General features: G+C 42.0%; 1 protein-coding gene across 3 annotated transcripts in view; it reads left to right on the top strand.

The window, feature by feature from the left end:
- Positions 1-24,193, top strand: part of vps13b (vacuolar protein sorting 13 homolog B) — a 297,571-nt gene that overhangs the window by 74,620 nt on the left and 198,758 nt on the right. For all 3 annotated transcript variants that reach the window (XM_085290668.1, XM_085290669.1, XM_085290667.1), the window contains 2 exons: positions 6,029-6,163; positions 6,960-7,139. In XM_085290668.1, the coding sequence (XP_085146794.1) occupies positions 6,029-6,163; positions 6,960-7,139 (315 nt within the window). The remainder of the gene's footprint in view (positions 1-6,028; positions 6,164-6,959; positions 7,140-24,193) is intronic.

Genomic DNA, 24,193 nt, shown 5'->3' with positions numbered 1-24,193 from the left:
TGTATTTATGTCATCTGGTAGTGTCTGCAGAGCTGGCTCCCTGCTGTGAGCCAACCGCCCCATCTGAGGGTAGTGACTAGTGCCGACTGAGCACATAGCTCCACGTCACAGAGCCGTAAATTTCCACTGTAACTCCCATTGAAGTGTCTCAGCAGCACCAAAACCCCAGTCACGTCTTGGCTACCACCACACACAGACACAGTCAGCCTCTGCAAAGCTCAGACATAAATATTGATCTCGTTGGATTATTGATAAACAAGAATGCTCTGCTCGTTTTCTCTTTAATTCTCCCCTCATAAGGGAAGTGGAGTGAGGAGGGAAAAGCTTGTGAAAGAGGACAAGAATAAGCTATAGAGATGCAGAGATCTAGAGAGTGTGAGAGAGAACGGATAGTAATCCAGAGTTGGATTTCAGCAATAGAGGGGACTGGTTTAGCGTCATTAGCTGTGGTCTGTAGTTTCGAGCATCTCTCATGGTGAAACCACACTGGTATTCCATCCTGGCATCTGCTTCAAAGCTAGAATGCCCCTGTTTCTTATGCTAACCAAATTTGTCAGAGCAGCATTAGGCTGGGGATATGGGAGATTGAGAGGCAGACCTTCTCAACCAGAACTGTGTTTTAATGACCTATCTTACCACCGACTAATTATTTCCTTACAAGTGGCAATGGGGGAATCCTCTATGTCACGGCACATGTTTGTCTATCACATTTAGCACATCTGTCGCCCCCTTTTCTCTCACACTCTCTCTCTTTCCCTCATCTTACTTCTTTTATAACTCTCCCTTCAGTTTTGCTCTTGATCCCCTTCCTCCCAACCCCCCCACCACCCCAACCCCATCCAACCACTGTCTTCCAAACCTCACTGCCTAGGCACATTAGTATTGGCCAAATTGCTTCCGCATGAAGACTCCTTAATTGTGGTAATTCAGTGGCAGAGAGAACCACAGTTTGAATGTGTGGAGAACATGTGTCACTGCTTCAGTGGGCCGACAGAAAAGCCAGCAGCACCTGGAGGGGATGGAAATCAAGAAAATTAGACCCCCAGCTTCTGCTACCACCGGCACTTATACCCCATCATTGTCTTTATACCATGACGGTTATAGGGAGCGAGTACCGCTTGCACACACCAGTACCGCTGTAACCTTCATTCAGTGAGGTAGGAGCAGCTTGACTGGGATTTTGTCATATGTGTAAGGAAACCCATTATTTTTGTTCACAGACACTTGCTGGATTGCTTTTCTGTTTTCTGTCTCACCACCCAACTTTAAAAAAAACAAAACAAAAAGCAATTCTTCCTAATATGCAAAGCCCCCCTCAAAAAACAACCCAAACTCTGGCAGCAATTACTGGTTATATAAACTGCCCAGCTCCTTCATCTATCTACAAACAGCTGTTGTTGTTGTTTACATCTGTTTGAAATCAAACATGCATATTCTTCCTGTGTGCAGATATTCTTACAGCTTTAACCTGTGCTAAATAGTAGTTGTGATATTTTTTTTTCTAACTGCAATCCCTTCAAATATCAATTATGATTTAGCTCAGCTCAGTTTATTTTTATTTATGTTGTGTTAAATCACAACACGTGTCATATCAACGCAATTTCATAAGAAAGATTCTCTGATGGAACCATAATGAACTTTTAATGCATCCCCCAAAAGTACCTCAATGTCATTTTTACTATCATAAAAATCAGTTCTTGTTATCGTAGTAACTCGATGTTTTTCTTTCTCTAATGCAGACCTTTGTTTGAGTAACAAAGCTGCTCTCCTTTTAGTTTTAACTGCATAACAAACCACTACTGGTTCACCTTGTCTGTTTTCCTGTCCCACTCTCTCAGCATGTGTCTGCATTTTTGCTGTGTGTCAGTTCTGGGCAAGATGCCAGCAGACCTGCTCCTACTTACTGCTTCTACTGCTTCCCTCCTGACTTAGGAGAGACAGTTATTGTTTCTGCATCAGCACTTAATGGCTCAGCTGGCTGCTTTCAGGCTACCCAACTTGTCTATGTCTACCTCTTTTTCTGTCAGCCCCCTAGCTGCTGTGGGCCCGTTGCCAACCTTGGAGGTTTTAATACTTTAGGTTCTTTCCCCTTCTTTGTCTGTCTTTGTCTTTTCACCTGCCCTTTATGGTTTTGAGATAATTTACATCCTTTTTTTAACTTGTTTCCATCACACATAAAGCTGGTCATTAATGCATGGAGTATGTAGCTGCAAAGAGGGAGGGTAATCAAAACACAGCTTTTAATAGTTGTTCTAGCACAAGTCCTATAGCTTGGTTTTTACTGTATTTTGTATCGTTATCTCTTTTTTTGTCTGTCTTGGGATTTTTTTCAGACTTGTTATATGGTGTAGTATTTGAAGAACAGGAAAAATAAACCTTTTTTTTATATAGCATCATAAATGAAAGTAAAACTATTTCTGGGTTTTGTGAATATAGACTAAAAGAAATGGTTCGCATCTTGAGGTAGAATATTGCCTGGTCCACCATTGTAGGCAGACAACTTTCCCATAGCCTTCCCCAAAGCTGTGAGAGCAGGACATGTTGGAATGTGTAAAGCATGGCTTTCAAGCCTGCAGATGTGCTGCACATATATACTGAACCATGGACACGCCAACTATTGAGGTATGCAGAAAGTAAAGAAAGTACCCTCCACCTCCCATACGGTGCATGTGTTAGTGTGTGCATTCTGCTTTTTTGCATCAGCTCTTTCTACCCCTCTTTATTGACTTTCAGGCCCCCTTCCCTTCATCTTCTCCGCACTTTCTCATTGGTGTTTTCTATGGCAAATCCAGCTGCCCACAGTTGCGCCCTTAGTGTTTGATGGAGTGCCATACTCTCTGGCCCCTAGCTGTGTGTTTATGTACTTCTTGCACCTGCCTTTGCTTGACGAGTAACAGTACCACACACATTCACTCACTCAGTCAGTCACACTGACACACTCTATACACACTCTAACCCAACATACACACATGAATCACACGGGATACTGCTGTTTAAGCCAACAAACTACCTACCCTTGTGTTTTTACTCTTTCTGTGTACCCCACATTTTATAGTCCTAACAGCTGGACAAAACATTGCTTAGAGCTCCCCCATGCAACAACCACCAACCCAGCAGGTGCACAGTGCCCTTAGGACATCTATGTGGGCAAGGGGATATGTTATAGTGATACCTCTAGTGCCATTTATCAAAGAGAACACAGAGTAGAAGAAAAGGCCCTTGTCATATTACAGATTGGCTTGCACTTTTAACATCTTCGTCTTGTCCAAGCTCTGGGGAACAGTCGGGGCAACTCATCATTGTTGATGTCATTTTTCTTTTAGTGCTGTGTTGAAAAAGGCCAAATGGTCACTGAGTCTGGTTATTCATTCTCCATGAATAGGCTACTCTTTCAGGGTAGATGGGTCATGTGTTTTTAGGTTTACTCAGATACACTCAGTGATAAAGCCAAATGTCTTGGGCAATGTTTTTATGACAAATACATATTATACTATACTATATTGTTTCTAGTGGGAGAAGTGAACCTAACTTTATGTAGTACATATATCACTTTTAGTCATTCCCTCTGGTCCTTGGCCACATGAACTAATCTAGAAATCAGTGTTTCATGTATATACACGCGTATCCATATGAACATAAATCTATGGGAATTTTCACATACATTCTTTGAAGACCAAAGTTGCTTCCCTGGTTTAAAAAAACATATAGAAAGATAGAAGATAAGATTACTGAAATTGTGTACTTGGGACACCCCCTTGGTTGTGTGGAGCACAGACTCACTGATTAGTGTTTGGTTGATAATTAAGGTGCCGACTCTGCAGCTCTGCTGATTCTTAGGTTAAAATTAGGAGTGGGAAAGAAACCGTATAAAGAGCAAAATCACGCTCATCATTTGGATGCCATTAGTTTGCAATAGAGCATGCTGAAGATTTTGAGAGTGGTGTTGTTTTATTTTACAAGGTTTACATTGGGCATTACCATCTACTTAAAAGAACTATATACACTGTACTGCAGTGTAAATAGAAAGTGGCTCCAAGACAAAGATATATATTACTGGTTGCCAGTATTACAGCCTCAGCCTAAACAGAATAAGGCAGCTATGCACAGAGTGGTTGTACAGCACTGCTCTGTTTGACCTGCAGATATATTAAGTGGGAGACAGAGAGACAGAAGGAGGGTTATTAACATAACCATCTTCCATCTGGTCTCACGGAGGGCCTCTTAGACAGCAGGTGAAGAGGTTGATGGGCAATTTGTCTGAGAGAGAGAGAGGAGGGAAGTCAGTGGTTAGAGTTTTTTAGCAATTTTCAATAATTCCCCGGTTAAGTGTGCTATGTGTGTGACTACTCAAACATGCCCTACTTCACACTGCTGATTTACGGTGAAACTACATTTGAATTTTTAGTTGATCAGAAAAATACTGTGTGCTATGTTGGTGTAAAGCCCATCCAATTTAGCACTGGTTATACAGTGTTTAGATTTTTCAATCACCTGTGTAAGAAGGAAATTTGTTGTATAATATCTGTGTGTATACAAAAGAGTTTGAGAGGATAAAACTAGTAGAGTGGCTCAGGAAGTAGAGCTCGTCCTACACTTATCTAAGGTTGTATTCATCCTGGGCTGAGTAAGTGACCAAATCTAGACATAAGTTTGCATATTTGCAAAGGGATGATTCAGTGGAGGCAAGTTACCAAACCTCGAGTTGCCCTTCAAGCATCCATTGGTGTGAGTGAACATTAAGTTAAAAGTGCTTTTGCATAGAATGAAGCACTTGTATGTACGTGTGTGTGTGTGTGTGTGTGTGTGTGTGTGTGTGTGTGTGTGTGTGTGAGATTTGCAGTAGAAAGTGTTTTGTATGCTAAACTTGAGTTTATTTATGTTGATATTGAACCTTTTTTGCCGTTTGCTCAGTGACTTTGCCGTCCCTTGGCCAACACACGACAGAAAAAGCCCCAGTAAGTTGTAAACTCAACTGAAAAAGTGCTGTGGACACTTGTAGGAAATAAAGCACAATCACTGTATGAGAGGATTATTTGAGAAGGAAAGCCTTATTGGAACAGGTGATGCAAGAATTAAATGTGATTCCCTTGGACAGTTCCAGCTTACTGGAAGAATGTAGCATGTGATGAATGGATCCTCCTCTCCTCTCTCAACAGGCGGTTTGGCACATAACTTCCTTAACTCCACAGTATCTTTTAGTCATCCAGCTACGTCTCCCTGCTTCTCCTGTTATGTGTTTGAAATAGCCTCTCACCATAGAAATAACACTGACATATAATAGAGAATATGTAATTCCTTGTCACATTGCAAACAGTTTCATTTTGGAAAGATGGAAGACAGGAGGTTCTTCCACACTAGGCTGCCATTAAGAGAAGTAATCATAGAGTGAGGAACACTTGAGGCTCCTGTGATGTAATGCTGGTGTGAAGTGAGCTGTACTTGACACTAAGCTGAATACAAGCGTGACTACATGGAATATTGTTTTGGAAATAAACGATTACTCACAACAAGTTAATTAGATCTCTTTTTATCATGATTTTTAGGCGTAGCAGTGTGGGTGTGATTTCAGACTGTCTTGTATCCAAAATGATCTAAAAGTTTTCACAGGAAACAAAAATTGCAATAATAAACAAAGATAACCTCTATAAATTTTCAGACCCTGTCCGCTTGTACTCAGAAGAAGATATAACATTAAAGAAAATAATAACTTTAAGTATGGACTGGCGTAAACTTTAAAACTGAGAAGGTGCATCATGTATTTTAGAAAAATTGCCCAGTGTCGTTTGTCGTGGTTTATAGCTGACCTTAATATGCAAATGTATTTTAATTCAGATTATATGTCAAAGACATGCGCTATCAGTAATACTGTTGAAAACAGAGGACACCTTTTCTTGATTTCTTTGTTTAAGAGCAACTAGCTGGTCAAGAACAATTAAAGGACAATCAGGTGTTTAACTAAGTCACAGAAGCGGTGCTTAAATCTGCCGGACTGCAGTTCATTTTCACTTTTTTTCACTTTTTTTATTAGGTGTGAAATATCCAGGCCCGTCACCGACTCTCGAAGGCTCGGTCCAAAACCTGGAGCTGAAGTTCTGCAGCCGTGCGACGGTGAAATGTGCCTCAGGAACCGTGGGAGCTGTAAAAGTGTGCGCCAGGACCCCAGGTGTGTGCAGCTGTGCCCTGTTAAAACTTTACTGCCTGTGTAGGAGGGAAAGAGTGAGACAGACTAGACTCTTCTTTTACTTTCTTTAACTTATGCTTTTACACACTCTACTCTGTCTTGCTCCCTCTCGTTTTCCTGCTCAGTCTTTATGTTGATTTCTATCCAGCTATGTGATTCAGTTGCTGTTTTCTCCTGGGGCGCTGTCATTGGGCTGTGGCCATGTCTTTGATGGCAAGGATGTTATTGGAGCTAGTGTCATAGCACAGAGTTCACAAGGTCAAGCTGCACATGATGTGGGTCAGATTAGTAGATCTATTGCAGCTGTCAATATAGAAATACAAGCAAACCATGTGCAGTTAATGCCCTTATTTTAAAATGACCATTTATTGTAGAGTCACAAAAATATGTGCACATAAGGAGTGAAAATGACGATGGAGGGCAAAGTTGTTCTTTTGGACTATGAGCTCTTCAACTAAAGTGAAAAATTAACAAAACATGGCTTTACTGGTGCATAGGAGTGGTCATAATAATAATAATTCATAATTCGTTATTAGGCCTTTTGCCTTCTGTATAGCAACCAAATAGTGCTGTTGCAGTTACTTCAAGGTGAATCACAAGGAAGTTCAAATAAAGGGCTGTTTTTAATACATGAAACATTTACAAATGTTTTATTTTATGTGTACATTTGGTCATTCCTATTTCAGAAATGCTTTCCAATTTATGGGAGTCATTATAGCTTGATTTGGAGAAGTGGAGAGTTTGTAAAATATTACAAACTATTACTCTTGTCTTTCAGGTTCAGGAGAGGGAGTGAAGGAGAAGCTGGTTCCTCTGATTCAGGGTCCATCTGACACTAAAGAACTACATATGAGCCGCTGGCTTAATGAGATTCGCAAGCCTGAATCTTTGCTGGCCCCTGACCTGCTGGCATTTTCTATTCAGGTCCCTCAGCAAGGAGATGATTGCAGGAACTCAGGTATAAGTGTTTTAAATGTATGGATTACCCTCTTTTCTCCTCTCCGCTCCTCTCCACCCCTCCCCACCCTTCATTTATAAATCAGGTTTTAGTTCATTTTCTGGTTGTGGTTTTGGTGTTTGGGTTTGTTACAGGCACTGATTATATCTGCACTATTGGTGATCTAATTCAGGAGTCTCCATTTGTTTAGGTTGTCATATTTTCCTTCCTCTCATAATGTCATGTAGTGCCCCCTTTCAGTTATTTGTTTAGTAAAGCCGATAAGTGTTTCCCACTCTGCTGTCCTTGAAGCAGGGTTGGCAGCCCTGCATCTCTTTTCAGGCAGTGTGATTTCTCTAAACAGCAGTTAGTCTCTGTCAGCACTGGGCTGAGCTGGCTAACAACAGCTAACCACTTGAGGATTGCTGTTGACGGCTGCTCTGATGTCAGGTTGCAGTTTTGATTGCATCCCTAGACCACAGATTATGTTTCCTGTGTCATTGTGAGGGTGTGTGGGTGCATGCATGTGCCTTTTGAGAGAGGGAGTGGGATTATTCAGTAGCCTTTCCAAAGAGCTAAAAATGCAAACCAATTCCAAAATTTAAAGTGCTGCAGTGCTTGATTTAGTAAGTAGGATATTAATCATCACATCTGTACATGTCGCCAAGGATGCCCTCATTTTTCTGTATGAGCTTCTAGAAATAGATATGACCACGGATATTAGTGTGTTATTAATATTCTTCATACCGTCAACTTAAAAAAAACGTTCTTCCCGAGAAAAACTGATACCTCTCGAAGTATGGGACAGTCTCTACTATGTCATGGCCTTTAGCCACTCCCAAGTTTCTAAAAGCCCACAGTAGGGGCCTTAAAGTACATTCTGGGCTGTTTTCCTGCAACCCTCTCCCAAGATCAGATCCCAAGATCAGATACAGGAGAAGCCTGGGGTGACAAGGTAAAACAATACAGCTCCATTTGTTTTCAGAGTTGTCTTCAGAATCACAGTTGTACATTCCTTTTAATACCGGACTACAGAGATTCATTGTGTAGCCTTGATTTGTGCAAACCGCCAACTCCTGAATCATATCAGGGCTCAGGCCTTAAACATGTCAGCTCTGAGGTGTGTATAGAGCTCTCCTCAGGTAGTTTAAACTGTGAGAAGAAGATGCAGTTGTACCTAAGGGTGCAGGAAAGTAAGAAGAAAACTATTGTTTAGAGACAGTAGATTTTGGAGGTCATCCCTAACCAGGCACTGTATTGCTCTTTAAATTTCACTCTATCATTTACTGTCCCATTTCTAGTAAACCAAGTGCCAGGACACTGCTGTAAATTGCAAATAAAAGGCAGGCTGACATTTCTTAGAGAGGTAATGGTTTGATAAATGTGAGGACAGTCATTGAATACATTTCCTGAATGTTACAGTGACAGAAAGGCAGATTTTTAAAATCAGTGTTTCCGACGAGATGTTCTTCCATCGATTACGTACATGATCACTCAGACATGTAGTAGATAGATACTTTTAGGAGCTCTGGTAAACTCTGTTTAGTCCGCGGCCTCAAACCATTACTGTGATTTAGAGACCATATTATTTCAGTAAAGCATGGCTCATAAAGGCAGTACATATTTTTGAATATTAAAACCTGATCTGAACACAAACCAGAAGACCAAAAGGAAGCAAAGAGAGTGGGAGAGCGAAAGGAGATGAAGGTAAAAGGAGGTGGGGGGGCTGACTCCCAGAAGAACTGAATATATCTCCAGCAGATGTGGAGCAGTGCAGGTCTGTGCTACTTCTCATCACTGCCTCTCTTCTTTTTCCCCCCCTGTCTTTTGAGTTCAGATCGCTCTTTTTTTTTTTTCTCTCTCACTGTCTGAACGTCTCTATTGTCTCTTTTCGGACATACGATATTTAACAGTGTGGGATTCATCAGTCAGTTAACTGGCTGCCATTCAGACTTGGGGCATGTTTACCTTCATATTACTTATATAAATATGTGTCACTCACATGTGTCTAAATGACGGAGAAAAGCCACAAATCAGCTGTGATATGTGCCATATTTGCAAATAGCTTTCACCCCTTTGATAATGAGAATCACAAACATTGTGTGTGTGTGTGTGTGCTACCAAAGATAGAGCTGTATTTCGCCCCTTGTGCATTTCAGTCTCAGATCAATCACTTTTGTTTTTGGAATATTGAAACGATTAATGCCCTAGACATCTAATTGATCTAATAATCAAATGTGTAGTGAAAGCTGGGGGTCAGCAGCGTGTGACTGTAAGGTAACAACTTTACCACACGTGGAACGTTTTTCTCATTCTCTGTATTTTTCCTAACATGCTGCTGAGGATAACACTTGTGTGTGTACACAGGGTTTTGGGGTGTCTCTTAAAGCTCTGTGTTTTGTATGGTGGTCAGGCTTACATCAAAGCCTTTGGTTAGCCCACATGTCCCATGTCCCTGCTGTCATCCAGAGGGTGACTAGGAGCCTGTTATAGCAATGTTAATAGAATGATGGATGCAACGCCTCATTCAGCAAGAGATGAAAGGTGGTGTGGCACTGCTCTAAATAGGCTGGACACTTTGCTCCCACAGGGCTAGCTCAGAGGTTCAACATTTTGTGATCATGACATTCCTCAGTTGTTGGAGCACTTGGTCTTGGCATCAAACACACTTTATTCTTCCCATGTGGTTCTGCTGAGTCCATTTACCAAATTCCTAAAGTGTGATCATTATACACTGAGTATACGACCGGGGTAGGGAGAAAAGCTGACTCCTGACAGTAGGATGCAGTGGAAAACACAGCAGAGTTATGAGCGATTTCTGCCCAGTTCTCAAAGCATAACGGGGGAGGGGGGGAATGGGGGTAATTGCCATTAAGCTACCAGTGTGTAGTCAGTGAAGTGTTTAAATATATATACATTCATATACCTTTATTTGATTGACTGCAGTTGATTATAAGTCAAGAGAAGTCTTGCTTTTTCGTATTTTGCCTCTGCCCCTTTATGTATGAGTGATCTCTGCATTGTCTCATTTCTTAGAGCTTTTGACAGGCTCTGAAAATCAACAGCACTTTCCTTATAGATCCTTTAATTCATCCCAGAAGCCATTTCCTCAATGCCATGCACCTTCTAATTTCTCAAGGCTCGGAAAGGCTCATATCTCCAGGGGGGATGTTGGGAAATGTTCATTTTCAGTGTTAAAGTAAAGATAAATTGGTTGTTTTGATATATTGTTTTATTTGAATTATTTGTAGTCCAGTATTTTAATGAAAGCTTTGACACGTTTAATTGTCTCATTCTTTCTCTCACTCCTTATAACTCTTTTATACAAAGTTAATCTAAGGAGATGAGTAGCTTTTAAATATGGCCAGTGACATCTGTTTTCTGTCTAATTGTTTACCAGTGAACTAAAACAAAATTCCAATTTACTTAGAAAATGAAGAGGGTGGGTTGGGTGGCTATGGTCGGCGGTTGGAGGGAGTCCCTGTACACTTGTAGAACTCCTGCAGATCGGGAATAATGTGTTTTTATTTAACAGAGCTGAGGTTGGAACATTCTAATAAATTAAACACAATTAAAGGCGTGGGTTTTTACGCAGAAGAACTAAGCAGCTCTGCTTTGAAGTGTCCTCTTTTATGGATCCAAAATGGTCGAGTAATTTTATTTCTCGCCATTAACCCTTTAGATTACAACATGACGGTCCCACAGGCTTTCTCCAAGTTGATTAGTCGACCCAGATAGCCACAATATCCTTTTCATGCTCTTTTCTTCTGAAATAACAAAACTTTAAAAGCATTATGAGACATGAATAATAAAATATATCAGCGCCACTTTTTAATTAAATAAATAAAAGATAAACTATTGTAATAAATCAACAATGGAAACATGCAAGTCTGCAGGGCAAGTCTGCAAGTGAGGTAGCTGCTTTTAAGTCACAGCAGACAGCAATCCAGGTTCAGGATCAGAAGGGCATAGGTTTTTCTTCCACATGGGCCTAGTTGAGAGCCAGGGACATGTCATCATTCACCAGCATGCATTGGAATGGATGCCTCTGATATTAGATCTATAAATTATTTTTGAATTTAAAAAGAGTAGAGCAGTGCCTTTAGTGACTGGGACCAGAAATCCTTGGCCATGTCATTCACAGTGACCTCTAGTGCTACTTTGAGTGTAAATTATCACTGGTACTCAAGAGACAGTTTGATCATTTTGATCCCTGGACAGTGGCTGGCTGGCTGGCTGACTATGTGCTTTTGGCTCAGTCTTGGGTCTGTCATCACTGATGGATGGGAAGGACTAAGGGGCCTTGGATGGGGCTAGTGTGCAAGAGTAAAGGGCTAGAGGGCGTGTGAGGAGCTGGGGTTTATGCTCAACCGTGGGGCAAGCAGCAGCCTGCAGGTGTCCCCCACCCCAAACACACACTCACTTTACCATTGTGATTTCAGCAGAGGAGGGAGGGACCAATGGCTCGAGTGAGTTTTATGATTGTAGAAGAGAGAGGGAGAGTGTGAGTCTGTGAGGGATAGCATGTGTTTTCCCTAGGCACGGCAGCAGCTGCGAGACAATGATTTATGCTTTTCTCAGAACTCTGGGATCTCAAAATGTTACATTTAATCAAGCACACTGAGAGCAGAGCAAATGTTAAAGATGTTCCCTATAAAGCCCTTCAGTTTTGATCTCTTTACCATACCATGGGAGCAGGGAGAATAGAGGAACAAAGTGATCTTTAATCTCAATTTTAACATATTGAAGGGAATAATGAAAGCTACATGGAATTAATCCTGTGCAAATTCCCAAAGTGCTGTAATACTGAACACACTTAGTTCCCTAATAGTTATTAAAGCTGTTTTCTTCTCAATTACTGCTTTAAAATTAGACAAATGGGGGGAAGAAACTGCTTCAGAGTTTATTCTGAATTAAGTCTAAACATATTTATTATAGGAGAGCAGATACTACGTATATGTTGCATGCATTATAGTGACATTTCATGCAAACCTATATATAAGTGTTGGTGTGTATTTGTGCCCATTTATGTAAGTGTCCTGAGAGGCCTGTCCACAGCAGTCAGAAACAGGTGGGGTTCTACAGTACCTCGAGTCTGCAGACCCAAAGACTAATGAGAGCAGGTGGCACTGAAGCACCACCTGACTTTGATCTGACCGTTCGACTTGAGCACATGAATGCATTCCATTATACTCACTGGTCAGTGCATGCACGTGCAAATGCAGAGAAATTGCTACACATGCTATGTTTGCCTCTTTACTGAAATGATAGCCTTTGAATGGGTTGCACTGACACTGTAGATGGGGTGTGAACTGAAGTGGGATCTCCCTTGGTAGCCTCCTCCATTACAATCTTTCAAAGGACTGCCGTACTTTCATATGTCCATCTATCATGCTCTTTTCCCCTCCTTTGCATGTGTTCACTCACTCCATAGAGTGTTAAATCAACAGTCTGGCTTGGTTTCAGGCAGAAACTTGATGGCTTTAAGCTGCTGCCTGAACTTTTTCTGGCTGATAGATCTACAGTAGACAAAATGGTACTAAAAATACATTTATTGTACATGCTTGGGAGAAACCTCAGAAAGCAATTTACCAGGGAAATGTCATAAATGAAGTGACCAGCTCTTCAGCTGTTGGGACCTGATCAAAATTTCACAAGAGATGACTGTGAATAAATGAAGAGACAAGTAGCTACTTCAGATAATGTCTGGGAGTGTGCATTCATACAATTCTAAGGAGTATGAGAATTTAACAGGACTTACTCATTGGGCTTTGCCTCATGCAAATTAAAATGAGTCTTGCCATTCAATTTTAGAATCAAGGGCATGAAACTCGACCAAAACACGTTATCCCAAGTGTTTGTTTGTTTAAGCACCCAGTGACTTCCACAATAGTGTGCTTAATCACCAAGGCAGCTACTCTCATCATGTTTTGTGTATGTATGTAGCAAGGCAGGTAATCTGGAGATCAGACCCCAGAGAATCCTCTCAGAGATGGCTGTCGAGGTCAATCACAGCCCATTACTGGAGCTGTTCATCTGTGAAGTGTTCGGCTATTTAGGCCAGTCTCACAGTTCTTAAAGCCTGAGGCAGAGGGACGAACATACAGATTGGGCAAAAAGAGATGAGGGCTAAGGCTAGAGATGGGGTGGGGTTGGAGTGTGACTCAGGCTAAAGATAGTGATGCTAGTCCTCACTCTAATGATATCACAGCTCCAATGCGAGTATTTTATATCTTCCCTTCAGGATTCAATATGAACAGAAGATGGGATTGTGTTTACACCACGTAGTAAATGAGTGCAAATGACACACTCAGGAAACTTCTGTTATAATAACAGTGAAGTAACAGAATTGAAATAAAAGATTATAGAATAAAAGGAGAAATATAACATTTTGGAAAGATGAGATGTAGCACTGCTACCGTTACACAAATAACATTAATCAGTCATAATAATGGTTAGTTATTCTCTGCCTAGTTAAGGGGTTGAAGCTGTAGAAGATTTAGTCTCTAAGTGTGAAAAGAGGTCATTGTGGGTCACTGCTATTTTACCTCTGAAGGTTGTTGTCTAGGTAAGGTAGAGTCAAAGGGAAGGAGATAAGCAATTAGCCTTTCTCACCATGTGAAAGTGGAGAGAATATTACCTAATCAGTCTCATTAGCGTGATCTCTGGAAAGGCGTAATGACTGCTTGTAATGGCTGTGAAAGGATCTCGTATCACATTAGTGTGAATGTCACTTCCAGATGAAAAGTCTATAGCACTTAGAAATAACATGGGCACAAGGCAGAAGTCTAAAGTGTAGTAATGTTTCTGTACTAGTTTGAACTCAACTTTATGTTTGGTGTGTTTCCTTGTGACTACCTGTGTGTTTGGGGCTACATAATAAATGTGGATCCTCCTTGAAGTCACAAATCTTAAATGTCTAAAGGTTTTACAATATAGATGTGAGCGTTTTACGTTTTGTATGTCTTCATTCAGATTGTTAGGTGAACTTTGGCGATCCACACTGAAATAGCAAAAAAAAAGGAAGTAAATCTCCTCTGTAAAGCACATGAACAGCATTCCAGTGACACTGCATGAATTTTGATAATGCCTACTTTTAGAAGCATTTAGTGCTGAGCTTTATGTTCTATTAAGTTAAGTCAGTACATGAAGAAATTAAATTTCCCACATTTTTCTGATGATGCTTTCTGCTCCACAGCTGCAACATGGTGATTTAGCTTGTCAGCTACTGGGTGTAATGTAATTCCCGGGGCTCCCTGACTCATTTTACCACTAAGGTACATTTATTTTTAAGGTCTGTCAGTGACACACGCTTTCTTATTATTGAGTTATTACAACAAGTAATTCCAAGTTAAGCTCCTTAGAGGCAGATAGGGAGAGACTCTCCAGTGATCACTGCAGGAAAGGCGAAGGAGTTTTGTTTTGCTGTTTATAAAGGCAGAACAACACTACAACGCGTTAACAGGGCACACTCACTGTAAACTCTGGTTCATTGTGTTGCATACAAGCTGTTTACACTTTATCCAGCTCTGGATTGAGTAGCTGGGATGGAGGAGGTCAATTTACTTAACCTTATCTAATTGAATGTTGTCACTGGATCAAAGGTCGCCACATTCCACACAGTCAGATTAAACATCACACAGTACAGTCACAACAATTGGCTACCCTGGATCACTTAATCAGGGGCTTGAAGTTTTATTCTCACAAATTAGAGGGGATAATGTCCAGACGGACTGTGGAGGGCCTGAACACTGTCTTCAGTTATGCACATTTGGATTAGTTAGCTTTAATCATACTGGTACTAAGAGGGTTTCCTCAACTTTCAAGCAATTTACAATTTACTTTATACATTTCTGTGCATAAAATTTGTTGCATAATCCTTGCCAAAGCTGCCAAAGATATCTTTTAATTTATGTTAAAGCTTAAACCTTGTGATACTTCATGATAAAATATACACATGTGCTGATGTGAGAGGCTGTAGTTTAGTAGATGCCCCATAATGGAGAATTTCTTTCTCTTTGCTGACAGAGACAAACATCAATTTGCGGTGGCTCCCTGTTCATCACGCCACTCAGTTTATCAGTGTCACTGTCTGTCTGTGAGCCATACTTCTGTCTTTCATCTCTCATTATTGCTGTTCCAGCAAGTGAGATCAACCACTACCTCCTCACATTATTAGAGGCTGGTTACTGATTCATACTCTGCCAGTCCTAAAGTCATATACAGGCTAACCAGAGTTCAGACAGATGCTGAATAGGCAGAGCAGAGCAGTACTGAAGCGAGCTGGCTGGAGTTCTGTGTCAGTAGCCAAACCAATATGTGTCTCGCCGCTTGAGTGCCCATCAGAAAACACGTGGTGGTCGTGGGAAGGGGATGAGAGCCCATTAGCTTCTACACAGCTGAGCTGCCGCGGCGCGTCTCCTCCCTCGTACCAAGCCCTCTCCTCACCTCTTCTCTCATTCCCCCAACACGGCACTCCTCCGCCTCCACTCCCCTATTTTATGTGCTCCGCACAAACTTTCCCAGGCTATGCTGTTGCCCAAATGAGTCTGTGTGCGCACAGTGCGCAAAGCTTAACCACACAGAACCACAGCAGTATCAGCTCTTCCAAAGAATACAAGGGAAATTAAAAATTAGTGCAGAAGGTACATTCTCACATCAGGCAGCAGTGATGATAAAAAAGGAGTTGAAAGGAAAGTGGTGTATAGGGTTAAGAAGGGGTAGGAGCTGATGTTCTTTGAAATCTCTTTGATGCTGATGTGGACATTATTACTGGAGAAGTACGTTAGATGTAAGTAATTAAGCTAATAGTTGTTGTAGGGTTCTGGGTGGGACAGCGGTGGCGGTGAGAGGCATTTCTCACAGCTCTCTCAGAATAAAAAAGGCAAAGTAATTAACAGAATCAGTCGGTAGGAACCAGACCAGGGGGGGTGGGTTGAGTGAGGCTCAGTCAGGAATGGAATGTGACACACACCAGCTTCACTAATGTTGAATTCTCCCATACAACTGGCTTATGCTCACACACACACACACACACACACACACACACACACACACACACACACACACACACACACACACACACACACACACACACACACACACTCACACTTATTCACACAAACAGAACACTCTCAATAGTACCAATTACAAGGATGGGTTTTTTTAGGCTGGCTTTTGTTCATAAATGCTCCTGGCAAAGAGCACTTTTCAGCATCATCTGTTAGAGAGCAATAGAAGGAAGTTGAAAATTGGACTCTGCAAGGTTTTGTTTGCCACATATCCTGGTCTTCTGTTGTTCAAAGCATATTTCTTTCTGTCACTGAAAACCATTGTGATTTGTTCCAGTGACAGACAGACTGAAAAATGGATTCTCAGAGTCTTTATTGTATCGTCACGTATTTATCTCCTAAGAGTTCTGTAATTCTTCTTGTTTTGTATGTAGAGCTCTCATTTGTCTTCAAAGTCCCCCCACAGACCACACAGGAACATCACTGGCGTCATTTCCCATAAAAGAACCAACAGTCATGCTGCGATGACTAAGTATATGCAGGTTTGACCAGCAGAATGATTGGCAGCTGAAATTATTTAAAGATTTAAAGCTGCAGTCGGTAATGTTCTGCACCTTTCAACTGCATAAAAGATGACAAGAGCATGTTTTAGTGTTTGTACTAGTGATCCTCCACTGACCAGCTGTCTGTGGGTGTGTGTGTCACCAGAGTTTTCTTTGCCAGTAGCTTTTCCTAGAGACTAGTGGTGATTTTTAATACACCTCACTGGGCAGAACTAGTGTAGAGGCCATCAGTAAGTAACAAAAACAGAGTTTCTTTTTTTTTTTTTATGGGGCATCTGTGCCAAAAGGTTCTTTGCTTTTTTTTTTAAACCGAGGCAGGTGTACATTTTTAGTCCTTTTTGTAATGCAAGTGTCACATTTTTACAAGAAAGAAATGCCAGCAGCATTAAGAGATGCTGAGCAGCCTGCTGTGCACTGATGCTTTCTTTTTTTTTTCTTGTCACTATTACATTTATTTAGCCAGCTGGAGAAAGGGTAGGATATACACTACACCAGCCACATCCTAACATTAATGGATAGTTTAGTTTATCAAGTTCCCTGTTAGCTGCAGGAATGCAGCAGCTATTCTTGCTGCAGCAGAAGTTAATGCCTCAGCTCTGTGAGTATTTATAAGTGTGTCAAACTAGCACAATATTGATATGAAACTAATACTTGGAGGAACATTTTGCTCGCTGTGGGTCCACTAGTTAAGCAGAAGTAAGTTAGACTCTTGTACGTCCAGCACATCTCTTTTGTGTATATTTTGTGTCATAGCAACCACAGTGTCATAATAAATAGCTAATAAAAACCACTGCACTCCCAAAGAGTTCTCAAATGTTCTCAGGTGGCTCTTTTGAAGGGTGTCTGGTTTTTTCAGCTGGCAAAACATGATTTAATGCACACGCCCCTTTAATGATGGGCAAACGCCTTGTAACTGTTTCACAGTACACTATGCTATAATGGCTAGAGGCAGCATGCACAAAGTATGGTTTATATCAACTTGACCCATGCTGTCTACCTCTGACCTGGGACGGGAGGGTCAGCCACTGATTGATCTGTGCCTTTTCTTTTCTCATTTTTGTGCAGGTTTCTTCTATTTCATTTCATATTTCACTTATACATACAAGACATATGACCTTAAATGCTTAGGCCAATTCCCTGGAAACTGTTGTGAGAATGTATGCTTTAGGTTTGAACTCTTTTCAGTTGCTTTTATTCATTTGTTCATGAATGTCAGTCTGGAAAAAACAGTTTTAACTTTTATTTCCATGGTTAATCAACACCATATCAGAATCAGAAAGGGTTTTATTGCCAAATGTTGAGCGGGTTTACAACATTAGGAAATTGCTGCGGTGCTTCAGTGCAAACATACATATCTTCCCTGCACTTTATGTTGTTAAGTTTAACACTTCAACTTTGAGTGTGGCTTTTGGGATCAGGTATAAACATTTCGAAATTGGTTGAACGGCATTATGTAGAAACTAGTTCTGACAGAGCCTAAATAAGCACCTATTCAGAACTTTACACACAAATACAAAGCAGTTCCAGATCCCTTCCCTGTTGTAGTTTTTTTTTTCCACTCTGTACCCTCCCCGTCTCCGTCACTATCTCTGATCTTTACCCTCCCTCACTTTGTGGCTTTTTCCTCTTTTTCTGTCCAAAGTCTATGCTCTGCTCTGTCCCACTTACCCTTTGTTCAATTGCCTGCCAGGCTGGGCAGGAATGTTAATGGAAGCTGTCAGTGGGACCTGATTTAAAAGGTTACTGGGAGCTCCAACCAGAGCAGCATCCAGTGACAGAGGCTCTGGCCCAGTGAGAGTTATGGTGTTGTGGGTGAAGAGAGCATCCTCCTCCCTTTGCCCCTCAGCCTCTCCTGGTAACTTGAGCCTTATTGTTTCTGAAGGCCAGGCAAGGCCTTGTGACTGGTCAACTCCAGCTCAACTAAACTTTTATTGCCAGTTGTCATTTTGACTCTGAGCACCTATTAATTTTATCTTCTGTGCCCGTTTTTACCATTGTTATTACATAATATAGTTTAGAGACAGGCCCAAACATGTCCAGTCACGACCTTAATTTAGTCACTTGTATGCTGATGACAGCTGATTTTTTTTCCCATGAAATGGCTTTCCATTTTGTAGCCTCTTAACTATATTTCAAACACATGTGTCAGTCTTTGTCATTCATTCTCACCATCAGCATTTTTAATGGCCATTACAGCTCTCTTATTTCAGGGTGAAATAATAAAGGCTTAATTAGAGCCACCTAAAATCAAATGGTTATCATTTATTATGACCCATCGACACTGTTTTGCTTTCTAGACCTATGTGAGAGGAAAAATAAGAGTGAGAGACAGAGAGAAATGCAGACATACCATCCTGGTAACAGACTCTTTACCAAAATTAATAATGAAAACTATTTACCATGAAATATGATGCCGTGTTTTGAAAGCTGTGACTAATGTGAGTCTGTACCCACAGTGTGTAGTATCAGCATAAACTGTGTGGGCTGAGATTGAGGCCTGACACCCAACCTACAGGCTACATCTTTGCTTCTGTGTGGCTGAACTATACAGCCAAGGTGGAGACTTTGCTCCAGGGCTTTAGGCCTCTGTCAGTTCCATGGTTGACAGCACTATTAAGCCCTTACTTCTCTGGTATTTCTGGGGGAAAACAGACCAGACCTTTGACACTGGCGTCATACAATCTGAGTGTGAAACTGGTTTCATGTATATATGTATATGTTCACCTAAATATAAGCATGTCAGTGTCCTGTGTATTAGCTGTGTAACTTCCCAGTTACTAAAGGGCAGCAAATTTATCTAACTGGGGACATTTTGAATGCAGTGAGTTATATATAACCCACTCCTGTGGTCTGTTTTTGCCTGTGTATGCATGTAGTGTATAGATGTTTGTAAGTTTACTGGGTCTCCCTCATTATAGGTGTAGGCTTATTACCACGTGATATTTTTACATGATATTTTCTGCTTTGCTGTAGAGTTTTTCATGAAATTTAAGATATTTTTTAAGATAAACATACGTGTTGTCTGAGATTTTGAAGCTGATGGAAAATCTCATCTCATGAATCCACAGCCTCCTGAAATGTTGACGCAACGCTAGTAATATCAAAACAGTAGAGAGAGCTAGAATGATAACGGATGAGTGTATTTAAGCAGAGAAGGGGGAGAGGGGGTTGTGACAGATAACATGAGCAGAGGAAGTGAAGACTGCTGATTGACTGCTGAATGAGTCTGCTCTGTTTTAAAGTGTCACTGCGAGGCCTGGATTTTGGACAAGCAGAAGATCCCTGTCCAGGTGCAGACACTAAATTCAGCCGGCTTCTCCACACACGGAGAGATGGATGACTTGGCTGCATGTGTGGTGCGCTGCATGCAGTAGGCCGGAATTCATGGAGGCCTGTTACCTCGTACTGAAAATTGGATATGACTGTGTGCTTATTAAAGACAGGAAATAAAAGCAGGTGTTTTTTTCAGTAAGTAATATCTAAGAGATATCTTGGAAACTGTAAATCATTATTTCTGATAAACAAATCATTGGTTTGTTGAAAGTAATAGAATCTCTGCAAGCTTGCCGTTGTTCACACTGTATCGCATCGACTTTTAAGATAAGATAAGATAAGATAACCTTTATTAGTCCCACACGTGGGAAATTTGTTTTGTCACAGCAGGAAGTGGACAGTGCAAAAGTTATGAGGCAAAAATTAGAATACAATAAGAATAAATACAGTACACAACTGTACAGAATAGAATAAAATGAAATACTATATACAGTAGAATAAAATAAAATAAATATACAATAAGATAAAAATAGAATACAAATACAAATACTATATACAACTGAGTAAAAATACAACGATGACAGAAAGGATTATTGCACTTAGTGTTATTGCATATGTATGGATGTGTGTGCTTGATCAGTTAAAGTCTTTATTATGGAGTCTGACAGCAGTGGGGAGGAAAGACCTGCGAAATCTCTCCGTCCCACACCGTGGGTGCCGCAGTCTCCCACTGAAGGAGCTGCTCAGTGCTGTCACAGTCTGCTGCATGGGGTGGGAGATGTTGTCCATCAGGGATGACAGCTTAGCCGCCGTTCTCCTGTCACTCACCACCTCCACTGGGTCCAGAGGGCATCCTAGAACAGAGCTGGCCCTTCGGATCACCCTGTTCAGTCTCTTCCTGTCCCCAGCAGAGATGCTGCCGCCCCAGCAGACCACGCCATAAAAGATAGCAGAAGCCACAACAGAGTCATAGAAGGTCTTCAGGAGTGGGCCCTCCACTCCAAACGACCTGAGTCTCCGCAGCAGGTACAGCCTGCTCTGCCCTTTCCTGTAGAGGGCGTCTGAGTTATGAGTCCAGTCCAGTCTATTGTTCAGATGAACACCAAGGTACCTGTAGCTGTCCACAGCCTCAATGTCCATACCTTGGATGTTCAGTGGTTGCAGTGGAGAATGCTTGTGCCTGCGGAAGTCTACCACCAGTTCCTTGGTTTTACTGGCGTTGATCTGGAGGTAGTTCAGCTGGCACCAGTCCACAAAGTCTTGGGTCAGACCTCTGTACTCCTTGTCGTCCCCATCAGTGATGAGGCCGACTATTGCAGAGTCATCAGAGAACTTCTGCAGGAAGCACTGGGTGGAGTTGTGGGAGAAGTCTGCAGTGTAGTTGGTGGAGAGGAACGGAGCCAGAACCGTTCCCTGTGGGGCCCCCGTACTGCAGACGACCCTGTCCGACACACAGCCCTGAGCCCTCACATACTGTGGTCGGTCGGTGAGGTAGTCCAAAATCCAGGTAGTGAGGTGATGGTCCACTCCAGAGTTCTCCAGCTTGTCCTTTAGAACCGAGGGAAGAATAGTGTTGAAGGCACTGGAGAAATCAAAGAACATGATTCTCACAGTGCTTCCAGCGGTCTCCAGGTGAGCGAGGGAACGATGTAGGAGGTGAATGACGGCATCATCCGCTCCAATGCCAGGCTGGTAGGCAAACTGAAGTGGGTCCAGTGATGAGCTTATTAGGCGCCGAAGCTGAGCCAGGACCAACCGCTCCAGGGTCTTCATCAGGTGGGATGTCAGAGCCACCGGCCTGTAGCTGTTGAGGTCCTTGGGGCGTGAAGTCTTTGGCACTGGTACAACACAGGAGGTTTTCCAGAGCTGTGGGACTCTTCCCAACCTCAGGCTCAGGTTGAAGAGGTGCTCCATCACCCCACACAGTTGGTCCGCGCAGGACCTGACGACCCTCGAGCTGATGCCATCTGGACCCGCTGCCTTCTTGCCATTAATCCTCCTCAGTTCCCTCCTAACCTGGGTGGTTGAGAGAGACAGGCTGGAGCCTTGTGTTGAGTGTGTATTGGATGCTGTTGTTGGGGGTGGGGGGGAGTGAGCAGGGTGAATAGAGGAGGTGTGAAGTGTCTGAGGTGGAACAGCAGCAGTGGGGGTGGGTGAGTCTGCAGCCGATGTTGCAGACTGCCTCATGGCTGAGTCAAATCTGTTGAAGAAATGATTCAGTTCATTTGCCCATCTCACATCCCTCCCAGGCAGAGAGTTCTGCTGTTTGTGGCCCGAGATGGTTCTGAGGCCTCTCCAGACTTCACCAACGTTGTTTTGTTGAAGCTGGTTCTCCATCTTCTGCCTGTAGCTCTCCTTCCCATTCCTTATCAGTCCCCTCAGCTCTCTCTGCACCCTTTTCAACTCCTCTTTGTCTCTGGATTTGAAGGCCCTCCTCTTCTGCTTGAGGACGGTTTTAATTTCTGGGGTAATCCAAGGTTTGTTGTTGGAGAAACACCGTACAGTCCTGGTAGGTACAGTGTTATCCACACAGAAGTTTATATAGTCAGTAATGCATGTAGTAAGGCTGTCGATGTCCTCACCGTGGTCATCACAAATCACCTCCCACACAGTCGACTCAAAACAATCCTTAAGAGCCTCCTCGCTCTCCTCTGACCATCTCTGTACTGTGCGGGTGGCTGGTGGCTCCCTGCGCACTAAGGGCTCATACACAGGGACAAGGTGCACCAGGTTGTGATCAGATCTGCCCAGGGGAGGGAGAGGTGATGAACTGTATGCCTCTTCTGCATTGGCATACAGTAAGTCCAGTGTTTTATTGACTCTGGTTGGGCAGGTCACATACTGGGTGAAGGTGGGCAGTGTGGAGTCCAGTGAGGCATGATTGAAGTCCCCTGATATTATGAGAAGGGCTCTCGGTGATTTATACAGTTTCAAGTTCTGGGCATTTCTTCAAATAGAGATTGGGTGACCTCCTCCTTTATGCAAAGCAGGCTTTTATAAGAGGAGAGCCTTTATTTCAAATGTTGCTTGATAAATAAACTAGTTCCTGAGCACGATCTCTCGACAGAGACCAGCTAGATTGTTTGAATCTGTGTTAGCTGGTCTTTGTTTTAAGGGGGGAGAGCACCATTATAAATGCATCTATACATACTAACAGAGGGTCTGTGATCAGCGGAGCATTAATGTTGTCACAGCTTGTAATGTGGAGGTAAAAAACACATATTTAGCAACTGACTGTACATGACATAAAAACAACTCATAACATGCATTTCATTTTAGCTAATATTTTTAAGATTTGTTACTTCAAAGCCGAACCCTAACACACTACAGTACAAATTCAACACTTCATCCAGCAATTTGAAATCAAAAGCCCTCAAAGAAACAATGTATTTGTGAGGATGGCATTGTTTTATAGCAGAGATTTGACACAAAAGGTGGATGGGGGTGTTTTTTCCCTGGCCTGTATCTGGGGACAAAACTTATTTGCTATTTTTATTTTCAGGAAAGCAGCACCGTTTCAAGATTTTAAGAGAAAGGTAACTTCTTGTGGATTTGTTGTAAATCCCTTAGGTGGCCTAACCGTTAGTTGACCCGAGGCTTGGTCACTATTACGCTCTAACATGAATCAGAAATATTACCCTCTTTCAGAATAAGTTATAGACTTTTTCTCCTTTATTCTAGCTATATCAACACATTGATCTAATTCTCATTTTCCCTCTGATTAATTGCCATGCTTTGTGACTGCACCATTGTCCTCCTGGTGCACTTTGCATATTTTTCACATGCTGTCACTTTACCGCTTGTTACAAATCATTAAAATTCAAAAGGAAAAGTCTTTTATCTGCGTGGACATGTGCAAATACTGAGCGCTGTGGTGAAAATCTGCACAAAACCATTGTGCTTTGGTGAGTGTGTCTCTGTGTTTTTTCTTACGCAAGTGGGTGTACAGATTTGTGATGTTTTTTGTTATAGAGCTTTGGCGGCTTTGTTATGTTCTCCAACATTACAGGATCATTAAATCACTCTCACCCTTTCTCCTCCATCTGCGTCTGACTGACAGAGACCCTGCCTTTATTAGACAGGGCCTAAACGGACAAGGCAGGAAAGTGACGTGTGACAAACCTTAAAGGGTGGACGATCCTTATAGTGAACTAATAAACCAGGCTAATCTGTAAACCCTGTAATGGCCAACACTCTCCCACCACCTCTGCAATCTCCAAAGTGTTGG

The sequence above is a fragment of the Mchenga conophoros genome, linkage group LG11, assembly GCF_057382185.1.
Source record: "Mchenga conophoros isolate Kocher_MC1m ecotype Shallow Benthic linkage group LG11, M_conophoros_male_GT1.1, whole genome shotgun sequence".
NCBI lineage: Eukaryota > Metazoa > Chordata > Actinopteri > Cichliformes > Cichlidae > Mchenga > Mchenga conophoros.
The sequence above is the reverse complement of the archived record's forward strand: the minus strand, read 5'-3'. Positions and strand labels throughout refer to the sequence as shown.